At 39.7% G+C, this 12,630-nt stretch overlaps 1 protein-coding gene across 2 annotated transcripts in view; it reads right to left on the reverse strand.

The window, feature by feature from the left end:
- The window catches only part of PPP2R5E (protein phosphatase 2 regulatory subunit B'epsilon), a 71,350-nt gene that overhangs the window by 13,485 nt on the left and 45,235 nt on the right, over positions 1-12,630 (reverse strand). For both annotated transcript variants that reach the window (XM_064713384.1, XM_064713385.1), the window contains exons 4-5: positions 4,192-4,293; positions 1,520-1,612 (exon numbers count right to left, since the gene is read on the reverse strand). In XM_064713384.1, coding sequence (XP_064569454.1) covers positions 1,520-1,612; positions 4,192-4,293 — 195 coding nt within the window. The remainder of the gene's footprint in view (positions 1-1,519; positions 1,613-4,191; positions 4,294-12,630) is intronic.

Below are 12,630 nucleotides of genomic sequence, written 5' to 3' on the forward strand. Positions count from 1 at the left end.
TCTAGAAAAATGTGTATTTTAAATTGACACTGTGCACAGCAATATAAAAATGTGCATCACCAAACCCCATAAGAACATAGGGATCATCAGAACTCCTTTGCCCTTTTAATTGTCATATCATGTTTTCTGATATGTAGGTTTTAAAATCTCATATTCCCCTCTTTCAGTAGATAATATTCTTCCATTTAATAGATTTAATGGAAACTAGCAAGATTTAAAAAAAAATTAAAAATCCTTGGTTTAGACCCATTCTTCTGTGCCAAACTGACAGTTTTGAATGTCTTGAAAAGGTTGAGTGGGATGTTGCCAGTCATGACCAAGCAGCACAGAACAGGAGCATCTAAGAATTATTTTTACTAGATTTTGAAGGAGAGCACATGTATTCATCCTAATGCAATCCTGCTCTATCTAATCAAACCAAAACCAGCCAGAAAAAACCTGTCAGGAGTGATTTGTCATGCATGTTCTTTTATCTCCACCAGGTACTGGATGAACACATTGGTGAATCTTCTTGTCAAATCACTACTGAGATGAACAAAAAGGAAAGCACCAGAGGTTTGATCCAAAAGAAAAATGCTCTTGTGTTTAGGAGAAGGATAAAGGAAAAATTTAAGTATATCCTATTGCTTTTGTAGGATGAAGAAGGTCTTGTGATATCAAGAAAGAAACTGAATTATCTTCTTTGAAACTTTGAATGTAAGGACAGAAATTGCTCTGTTCTCTACATTTTTCAGGTATTCTTCATCCAGACAACATAGATGAACAGTAAAAGCACAACTTTTATTGCCTGAGCAGTACAGGGAAAAATAAAAGCTCCATGAGTGATAAGGGGCAAGAGAAAGATCTTCAGAAATGCTGAGTCTCTCCTGCCAACTCCAAGCTGCTTTTTCATTCAAGTGACAGCCTGCAAGGAAACTCCATTTTCTAACTAAACAGCAATCCTTCTAAATTCCCCTGATTTTCACAAGCAAGCTACAGACAGCATCAAGCACAAAGTTCTTTTTGACTGTGCAGTTACAGAAAACCTCACAAAGGGAAAACAAAACCCAAGTCAGGCCTGTTCTCAAATTTGAAGACAAAAAATGTATCTGTGGAGTGTCCTGGCTTACCCGGAAAACAGAAGTATAAACAATACTAAGGCACATTAAAACTGGTGTTTAAGTAGTCTCTAGATAGAGAGAACAGCATTCTGAGACTACTTGGTGGGAAACTTTTCATTTTTCAACAATTACTGTTTCAGCTCTGTCTCAAAACCAGAAAGTCAAATATTTTGACTGAGGTATTGAAACTGGATCCAAGCTATCTATTTTATGTATCTATAGTAACAGAGACTAACATATAAACACACACACCTTTTTCCATTTCCTCCATAGATTGAAAACTTTCATTGTAGATGCTGGTTTAGCATTTTTCTGTTGCAAATGAAGTTACACTTTCAAATTCTAAACTAAATCTTTTTAAAGGATTTTTTTTTTCCCCAAAAGCAGCACTAAGCCTTAAAGAAAACACACCAGCTTACCTGCAATACAAATTTCTGATCTATGTACTTTTTGGCAATGCTGGGCTGAAATTCTTGGCTTTCCAAAAATCGTATGAAAAACTCATATACAAGCTGCAAAAGAAAAAATAAACAAAACATGGGTTTAATTTATGACTTGATTACTCTTTATATTTTTAGTATTTCCCTAAATTATTAAAGATTAAGTGCTTATTTTTCCCCAGTACAAAGGGTTAAAAAAACAGAAAAGATTTTTCTCCTTTATTAAGTTACCACCTTTTAGTTAAAATTAATTACATGAGCTTTTTAAGCTGCCTCTGCTTATTTAACTCCAGTCAAAGACATTTCATCACCAAGAACAGGCACTGCCATCTTGTAATGCTTGTTATCATCTTGTAAAGCTTCCCAGAGTAATTGGGAAGCACATTTAAACTGCCCTCTGAACTGCTGAAGTCACATCAAATACAGACATTACAATTCTGAAGGGGTTGGTGAAACAGTTGGAAATATTTAAATTAAATTAGAAACTGCTTAGAGTAGTGCTCTAGTACAACTTGAAACACAGAAGAAGAATACAAACCAGAATTTATTCAGAAGTTCCTAACTTACTGTAAAGATTAGCCTCAGGGCTGGAGAAAATCTGCTTATTTTCATGCGATTCCATCTCTACCTAAACTCTTCAGTGAGACATGCAAGACTTTTCATTTAGTGGAGAAAAAGAAGAGTATAAAAAGCAGGGAACAAGGAAGTGAAGTGAAACAGAGACTGCTGTGGCCTCATAAGACAGCAACTCTGATCTGTCACTGATAATGAGCTACCAGCCAGCCATTCTCTTTGCAGAACCTTTTCATAAAGAGCAGCCACTGAAAACTTCTTCCTTTTTGTCTTTAGTGAGTATGAATACTGATACTGAAAGGAGAAAAGAAGCTTAAAAATTACATTTTAAAACAATTTTAAATTTCTCCATGACAGAAATACGCTGCAAAACTGCTGCTGGTACTTTTTAAGTGTGTTCTCTGACTTCTCAAAGGAAGCAATAGAAAATCAAAAAGAAGGAGAGAGGTTTAGAAGTAAGTTGTGGGAAAAGTGACAGCTTACATAACACCAACATTAAATCATCAGGAAATCAATTCCATTGACTTTTCACAAATACTTTGGTGAATTTCTTCTTGACAATGCTAAGTCATCCACTGGATAAGAAATTCCCTCATTTCCATGCAAGTAATGACTTTTTGAACTACAGCACCAGTGTCACTGAATGTGCTGTTTCCAGGCAGGCACAGCTCCTCAGAGCTGCCTTGAAGTTTTGAAGATTCTTATTTTTTGTGAAATTTAAATATAAATGAGGGATGAACCTACATTTCAACAGATTCTGAATTAGAGAGCACAAGAGAGTGAAAAAAAACCCTCACAGGATTGTGCATGCAACTGTAAAACAGAATCCTCATTTCAGGCTGAGATCAATTCTGCTCCTTTGCTCACAAAAACTCCCAAACTCCACAAACTGTTACTCAAGCAAACTTCCTGTAAATTTACCAGTGGTGTGAGTCATTACCCTGACTAACACACACAGCATCTTCATCTATATTTTCTATAAAGGAATTTACTGCATTAGTATCAAGTATTTTCTCCAGTTTAGTTTATGTTCTTCACTGAAAATTGCAGAACGATGGAATGGTTTGGGTTGGAAAGGACACTGAAGATCACCTCATTTCACCCTCCCTGCCATGGGCAGGGACAGCATTCCCAAGACAAGGCTGCTCATCCAACCTGGCCTTCAACACTCCCAGAGATGGAGCAGCCACAGCTTCTCTGGCACCCTCTGTGCCAGGCCCTCACACCCTCACAACTCAAGAGCTTCTTAATAAAGTGCAATCTGAATCTCTCCTTGTCCTGTCACCATCTGACCATGTAAAAAGCCACTCTCTCCCTTGGTTTTTTACAAGCTCCCTTTCAAGTACAGGAAGGCTGCAATGGGGCTTCCCTGGATGAACAATCCCTGCTCTCTCAGCCTGTGCTCACAGGACAGGTGCTCCAGCCCTCTGATCATCTCTGCACCCTGCTCTCTGGACCCACTCCTACAGGCCCACAATTTTTTTGTGGTAGTAACCCCAGACCTGGATGCAGTGTTATTCCACATGGGGGTCTCAAAATTGCTTGTTTTGACAACTGAAATTCAGAGAAAGGGATGCTACTGAGCGAGCTTGATTCCTGCTCCAAACACCTGGGAGCAAACCTTGAGGAGAGGAAGGAGGACTTAGATAGGGATGCAGCTTCTCATTCATTTTTTCTGATCAGCTGCCAACACCTGTGCACTTTCCTATGAATATTAACCACCTTCAATAAAGCAAAACTGCCAGCAGTGTCATCCTCACAATGCTCTTGCTGCAGTTGTTGAAAAATACTTGTGCATCAAAGCAGTTGGGAAAGTAAAATAATTTTTAAATCAGTGAAGGAAAACAGGAATATGAGGGACACCATCAATATCATTTTGAAAGAAAGCTTTAACATTTTGGAAATATCACAAAGTTCTCTTCCTTCTCTGTAGGTACTATATTAGAATCATAAACAGTATTAATAAATGTTAGTGTCTCACAGACTCGTTCTGATTCACAGGTTAAAAAAAAGCTGAGAAAATTATTAGATACATCAAGCAATGACAAGAATTTCTTCTGAGGTAAATAATCAAAAACCTGTAAGTGCGGCCACGATGCCTCCAAGGTGGGCTCATCTTCTTCTGGATCAAATTCATTGCTGTCACTAGGTGGGAGAGTTCTGAAGATATTGCAAGATACCTGAAAAGGCAAAGAAAGGAGGATGAGATCCATTCTGCAAACAGGTAATAGATTTCAGGACCCTGTATGTCTGTACCTGCTCCATCCTCCATCACTCACACTGGGTTTTTTTCCTGCTGTCTGACAAGGATCTTTAGCAGCAGCACAGGGCTACGGAACCTGACACTTCACAAACCTGCCAGCCTTGGCTTTTCTCCTTTCCTCTGACATCCCAGCATTACCCAGTCTGCCACCATATTCCACCAACATGTAATTCCCAATCCTGATGGGATCAGTGGGAGCCAGGACTGCTTAGGAGTTGTAGGAAATACCATCAACTCGTGTTTGTAAGTGTTGTCATACAGCATTTGGTTATTTTTGTCTCTACAGAGAAACATTAATGATTAAGGTCTCATCTGTCAGCACTTGCTAGGAGTTGCCAGTGCTACTCACACATTAAATGCTTGGACACCTCATGCCAAGTGCAGAACTTGGTACTAAATGAAAGCAAATAAGAGTATTTGCTCGACACTTAGCCTACATTTTATTTCATGGCTGGCTCGCTTTGCTTAATCTTATTTAGAGGTACTTTGGTGAGACTGCCTGGCTTTGTGAGGTTCATGCTATCAGCACAGACTGAGCCAGAGAGCTTTCCTGGGTTAATTAGAGTGCTGAATGGAGCGTACAGCTTATTATGCAGCAAATCTGATAACTGCAAACATGCTGGAGGGCCCCTCTGCACTTGGAAGGTGATGATGTGCCTTCCCTGCCCTGCTCCTGTGCATCTGACCCAGCCCTAAGCTGGTTAATCAAACAGCTGGGAAAAGCAGCATGTTATCCCCTAATCTATACATGACCCCTTCATAGTAGTTCAGACAAACTAAGCTATTTAAGACACAAAACTAGTATGTTCTTCAGCACCCTTGGTTATTTTTCCAGCCTTTTTGTTCCTGTAAATGTTTTAGTCCGTAAGGAGTATTTTCAGTAGGTTGGCAACTAAGTAAGTAAGGGCACTTTAAAGCCCACAGTTTAAATACTATCCAAATACTGATAAAACCAGCTTTAAATAGGGTGAAGTTTTAGAATTTGCAAGACAGAACAGATTCAGGCACTGCAAGAACAGAAAGATGAAAGAGGCAAGTGCAGGAAAGCACAGGTGGTGCACCTGAGTGAGGGATGTTCACTGAACACAAAAGAGCGAGCAAGGCAAACCAGGGAGCACAGAAAACAAGAGGCCACGCTGGTTTGTGCTGGGACTTGTCCCTTCCTGCCACAAGAGGGTGTGTGCCACTGCAGCTCCAGTCCTGCAGGCTCCTCAGGAGCCCCTCTCTGTAAAGCTCAGCGCTGCTTTCAGCCTGGAGAGATCAGCACTTCCTGCAGATGGGCATGAGCTCCTCCTGCCCTGTGCACAGCACAGAGTGACTGCCAGCACTCACTAGGAAAAGATCTTCTCCCTTCTCCTGCCTCTTCCCCAGCTCCTTCACTTCTCTCAAGAGCCCTTTCATGAAGAGACATTTCTAATCTCATGAGAGGTCAAATAACTATTCCAGGAATACATACATGTTACAGTTTGTCTTTCCTCAAGGATTCCTCAGCTCCTCCTTCTACTATCCCTGATATGAAAATGCAGGGAGAGGAGGAGTGATCACAATTAGCAAGACAGAGTTTCTATGGTAGAACAGACAGCCCAAAGGATTCCCAAGTAAAAAGTGGGAAATGTACCTTGAATCCAAAGATTTGGGATTCTAAAATACTTACTCAAGCATTTTTTGGTAATGCTTCACAGTCAAAAATCCCAGCTCTCTCAGGATTTGGATCAAAATAAGAAACTAAGAAAATCAAAGGCAGCTTTTTTTTCCCCTTTTCTGCTTTAAATTTCATTTGAAACAAGAAAGAATTTTCTGCAAATTTAACTCTACGTGTATTATTAAAACTTGTACCTACAGATCACTCATCAGCTGTTTTGTTTAGAAACTGGAACAAATACTGAATTATGGCACAAGTAAAACCTGCAAGGGAAAGCACATACTTTCAGAATGAAGAGCTAAACAAAGACAAATTCCTGTAAGACTTAATTTAAGTCAAACCAAGCCTCAAGCAGTTAGTGCCAGGGCCTTACCAGCACGACAGAAGTATGAGAGGTTCAGCAACAATTAGCTAAGTTCCAGCACAGACACCTGGATCTTGAGCTTGGGACAGAATTAGTATGATCTCTGGAGAGTGCCTATTAAAAAATGCCAGTCTCAAGGCAACTCAAAAGCAGGAGTTTTGCATAAGAAAATTAACATGCAGGAGTAAATGCAATGCAAGCTAGAATATGGTCCTAGTATGCAGTCTGCTCTCTTTAATTTTCTGGTTTGCATTAGGAGCAAAGATAAGCTATGTGGAGCCAAAATGCAGATATCCTCCTCCCTGAGGAAGACAGACAGAACAGGTTATCTTTAAGTGATTTCCCCAGGTTATCATAACTTTAGGAGATAATGTGTGCCATTACAGTTACATTAATCACCACAACACAGCACGATAGCTCATTTACATGCAGTGTCAATTTATAGCAGCTTATCTGAATCAGTAGCCTCTGGGTGGTTAATGTTTATAAGCCTCTAAGGGAGAACTGAAGACAACAAGTCCTTCCATGCATGAACTGCCCAGCTGTACTTTGGAGACCCTGACAGCCACCACACAACACAGGAACATCAGATCTGGAAAGACTTTTTCTCAGACAGGCATAAGGCAGCTATTTAGGATTGATCCCTGGGCCCAAGCAGCATGCCAAAATTCCTTCAGCTGGATGGCTGAACCATTGCTCTCCTGACCTTGCTTGGATCATCAAGGCAGAGGACATCCCTGCCAGCCTGCACACACAGTCCCCACGGTTTCCTGTCCCAAAGCCAGCACAAATGACCATGGATCAATACTGACTTCCGTCTGCCACCAATTAGGAACGCCTCCAAGCCCAGATGATCCTTCTGGAAGGCAAACCAGAACTCCAATATTCTAGAAAGTTCTATCAAGACAGATGTGCCCTCTCTGCCCTCAAAAACACCTGCACTTCTTCTCCATGGCTGTGTCTTTCAGAAGCACACACCAAACCGGGTGTGCAAAGTCCACCAGAGCTCCTCCATCAAGCAGAATCTCAACACCCAAGTGCCAGAAACCAACTTAACAAGCAGTTCAATCTATCCATTGGCACTGAATCAAAAACATCTCAGACCAAAGTGGAAATGCTGAAATGACAGATTTCCAGACTGGAGATGCACAGAAACCTCTGAGCTCTGTGTCAGTCAGGCACAAACTCCAGAATCATGGAGTGGTTTGGGTTGGAAGGGACCTTTAAGGTCATCTCCTTGCACCACCCTGCCATGGGCAGGGATGCCACCCACTAGACCAGGCTGCTCCAAACCCCATCCAGGCTGCCTTTGAACACTTCCAGGGATGGGCAATCACAACCTCTCTGGGCAACCTGTGCCAGTGCTTCACTTCCCCTCTTAATAAAGAATTTCTTCTTAAGATCTGACCTAACACCTAACTCCAGCCAGACACAAGACAAAAACTCTCCCAGGCAATTACAAGTCAATGTCAATTTGTTTAAAACAAACAAGACAGGGAAGGCTGCTCTGTAACCTCCCTGAGAATGAGCTGCAATTTCAGAACAAATCTGATGGCTGCTACCTGGCAATACACAACCACAAAATTAGGAATATAAAGGTAAAAGCATCAAGCTTCAAGATACATTTATCACCACATTTATATTCAAAAAATCTTTTAGAAAAGAAGGTAGTAAGAGGCTCAAGCCTGAAGTCAAAATTCGTGTTTTGGGAAGTCCTCTCCTTGCCCCTCACTGGAGTGCTATAAAAGTGACAACACTGTAACAGAAACACTTCACAAATTGAATTGCAGCTGAGCACTTCTACTCTGTGCTGTTTGAAACAAAGATTTTTATCAGTAATAGTCTTCCTGAATGAAAGCTGAAATGAAAACAAACACACACAAAGTTTAATGTATTCTCTATATAAAAGCAGGGTAAGTGGATACCCATTTAGCTTACAGGGAACACCTGTTCTTCAATTAAAAATATGTGGAATCATCCAAATAAACCCCATGTACATATAAAATTCAAACCCAGTATCTCTGCTCACAATGTTTAAACTGCTGTGCATAATAATAACATAGAGAAGCAATAAAATGAAATTAAGTCATATCATGAAGCCATCTAACCTGGAGACAACACTGGTCCCCAGAAAAGACACTGGAGTTTTCCTTCTGAAACATATCTGCATATGTGGAGTTTTTCAATATCATTTACACATTTACATATTCTAGAGCCTGAAGCAACTACTGCAGTCACTCAGCTATAATCTCTCTATAAAACCCTCTGAATTGTTCCCAGAAGTTTGACTAAAGAACATCTTACAAAATGTAGTATCTAATTTTATCTTAAAAGATTATAAACTGTTCCACCAGCTCTCTTTTCCTAAAGTTTCACTACCAATTTAGCTACAGCACTGTTTGTGATCTCAAGGTTGAATCTGCCTGATACCCTGTTGGTTCTTGCTAAGCCACCAGATCTCTTTTACACCTGTATATATATATTTGCATATGCAGTATGTGTCTATCTATAGATAGGTATTTTTATATAGACATGACAACTCTCAACCTCTGTGGCGTTAAATGGAAAAACAAAGCTCCTAAACCCAGGCAGTTGTTGGTTTCTCTGTTTGTTTTTAATCCTGTGATTATTTTTGCTTCCTTCCTTTGACCTCCCACCTGTGCACAAGTGCACTGGGGTATATATAAAGAGCCAGACCATCTCCCTCTTTTCTCCTGCATGTTGTCATATTAATTTATCGACATTCACTTCTTTGAACAGTGCAGCCTACCAGAAATTCATATTAAGATACTCATGATAAGCAATCCACAATGCTCAGGTTCTTTTCTGCACCACTGCTTGCCTGAACACAGTCTTTCAGGGCTTAATATTATGTGCCTTCTTTTGCCCAGAAGCATTGCTTTTGACTTGGCTGCATCAAAATGAACTACATTGGATTGTGAACACAGTCAACAATCCAGATCACAGGCTGGGGGGAAAACAGTTCTTCTCATTTTCCCTTGACCTTTAAGTCTTCTAAAAATTCAATCAATAACCTGCAAGAATTTAGCTCTGGATCTGGGCTCCTAAACTTGTTAGCTTACCCACTTCAGTGGTGGCAGCAGCTTCCATCCATACAGATGAGGAAGCAGCAAACCCAAGATCCTTGGGCAATGCTTCTCTTGGCAGAACTACAACAGGAGCGAGTTTGTAGGAGAAAACAGCTGGAGCCAGGTGCAATGTCCACACCATGTGTGTTTACAGAGAGAGGAGCTGCTTTCTAGTGATATCTTGCACTGAAAAAATCAGTAGCTATACTCCTGCAGTGGATGCTTTGCCCAAAAGAAACCCAATTTACAAACACCCTGAAACTCCTCACAGAACCACAGAATGGTTTGGGTTGGAAGGGACCTTATAGGTCATCTAATTCCAATCTGCCCTACCACAGGCAGAGACACTTTCCACTAGACCAGGTTTTTCCAAGCCCCATTTAACGTGGCCTTAAACAATTTCAGGGATGAGGCAGCCACAGCTTCTCTGGATAATCTGTGCAAGTGTCTCACCAAGCTAACAGTCAAGAATTCCATCCTAACACGCAATCAGGCCCTGTCCCCTTCCAAATTCAAGCCATTATTCTTTGTTCTCCCCTTCCAGTTTAAAGCCACCACCCCTTGTTCTAATCTTGTTCACTCAGACAAGAACCAAGGTGGATTATGGCACTTGGATCTGAATTAGAAGTGTTAGCTCAGCCCCGGCCCTGGGTACAACCTCCTCCCTGCTGGGAACTGGAGCTCTGCAATTCCACTCTGGGTCACCCAGACCCAAACCCTACCAGTAACCCCACTCATCACTATCTCCCTGTAACTAAGTTTTCAGATGATTCAATGGAAGAATTATTTATTTAATGTGTGCCAAGGTAATTCTATAATACAGTCTGAAAAATCACAGCAGTAGCTAAGTACCTTGCACAAATTAAAGCACAGCACCAGCAGAAAGAGCCCCTCACCTCTGGAGCAGGCAGGAGATCAAGTGAAAGCCTGCCAATGAATGAACGTGAACTCTAGACAGCATTACAAAACTCATGCTGTCCTGGACTCCAAACTAAAGAACAAAACACACAATTCAAAACTCAGGAAAACAATCCCTCAGAAGCAGATTAACACTGTGCTTGTCTGTAGACAAAATGCTTTAAAGGTTGACACAGCCAAAATAGTGTGTGGGGATGTAAAGGTCCTTCAAGTAAGTAAATAAATTAATAAATAAATACAGCTCAAGTGCTTCTTGAACAAGAAAGTGTTTTCCCAGTTTATTTCTCTCCTTCAGACCCAGTCACTGCACTGTTATGCAGACAGAGCCTGACACATGCAAGGCCCATGTAACCAACCACAGCAATAATGGATACAGGTAAATGTAATTACAGACTGTACACAAAAATTATTAGGGACAACTGCTGCAAGAGGAGCTGCCTCCAACTGATTTTTTGAGAGCAACAAAAATCTACTATAATGAAGGAATCAATAGATAGCTAAGATTGCAACACTGCAACAAAAGTATTTAGATATGCAAAAATCATAGGATAATGTTTGTAACAATGACTCAAGATATTGTTTTTTAGCAAAACTCAGATGCCTTCATAAATCTGTACATAATTATAAAAAACAAAATCAAAGTATCTGAATTAATAATCTAATAATTATAAGATTTCTCCTACGATTAAATTATTATGTGAATTTTTAATTTTGTAAAAATGATTTGCCAACATACATTTTTAAATCCAAAAACATTGGATATTATATATTTTTGAATCTAATGCAAATCTTACATGAAATACAAGTTTTTAATCAAAATAAGAATTTGGCCTTAAATCACCAAGAATTTTAATAAGACTAGATTCATCTCTAACAAGACACAATAATAGAAACGAAATCACTTGTAAACAAAAATAAGAATATGAATAGTTTAATCAACACTAGAACACTTCCTAAAAATAGGTTGCTCAACATACTAAAAAAAAAATCATGGCTTAGCAAGATATTCTTTATGTTTAACGGGTCTGTCACAAACAAACTCCTGAACAGACTCTGCCCTCACATCTGTTGAGACAAACCTGCAGTAAAAACCAATGCAATCTCTCCAGATTTATGTCAGTAGAAAGAGAGAATAAAAAAAAAAATAAACCCAAACCAGAATCTGACCTTTAAAATGCATTTTTTGTGTTTATTTGGGTATTGATTTAACCAAGTTTCTTTCCCTCTGTTGCTTAACACAGCTCCTACACCACATGACATCTCCTATGATGTTTCACTTGGGCTGAACAGAAATTACAGTCTTATTTTACTCAATTTGCCATTACAGAAAAGATAAAGATGACAATGGGAAGCCAGAGGCATTTCAGCACTTAGAAAAGAGAACAAAGTATCACTACTCCATTCTAAAAGATGGATCTGAAGAGAGTTTCATTAGCCATCTCCTGTGGGCTGGCAAACACACACTGATGTGTAAACGTCAGGGCCCAGGTCTACAATTTCTAAAGAAGAAAGTAGGAGAGCTGAAAGGTTGCTCACCAACAAAGAGATTAATTCAGACTTCTCAGTTTAAAAGCTTGTCAATTTTTTTCATCCATTTTTTAAATTAAATAGATGAGTTTCCTCAATCTATGTCTTAACATCCATAAAACACAAACAGTTCTACCACATACACCCTTCAGGATACCACAGATAAAAACAAACATTTATTTCCTTCAACTACCACTGCTTAATCTACCAGCAAAAATCAGTATCATTAGTTTAAGCCTCCACATTTTGCTCAGACAGGAATAAATTTTAGATTAAGTGTCCAATTATTGGCTCATAAAGTCCTATTACAGGCATTTCCTTCTTAGCAGAGTGTGGCTTAATTGGCAAGGCCATTTTTCCTAAGATTTGCCTAATTCTAAAGAATGTCATCTGCCCTTCTGAACAACACATCAAACTGCAGGGGAAGCATGCTGAGCAATCCCCTTCTGAATAAATCTGTTCAGCTCATGGCCATTACCACAAATCCCAATTCCTCTCCCCATCAACTGATATTGATGACATGGATGAGGCCTCTGCAACTCGCTTTGGTGGCCATTAGGAGATTCTGGTTTATTTTATTTTTTTGAATAACAAATAACATGCCAGACACTGTATCAAGCTATAGAGAGGGGTTTAAAAAAGCAGATTTGCACACAGGTTGACAAACAGCCAAGTGGTTTCACATTTATATATATACATAAATACAAAATCATA

The sequence above is a fragment of the Zonotrichia leucophrys genome, chromosome 5 (genome assembly GCF_028769735.1).
Source record: "Zonotrichia leucophrys gambelii isolate GWCS_2022_RI chromosome 5, RI_Zleu_2.0, whole genome shotgun sequence".
Lineage (NCBI taxonomy): Eukaryota > Metazoa > Chordata > Aves > Passeriformes > Passerellidae > Zonotrichia > Zonotrichia leucophrys.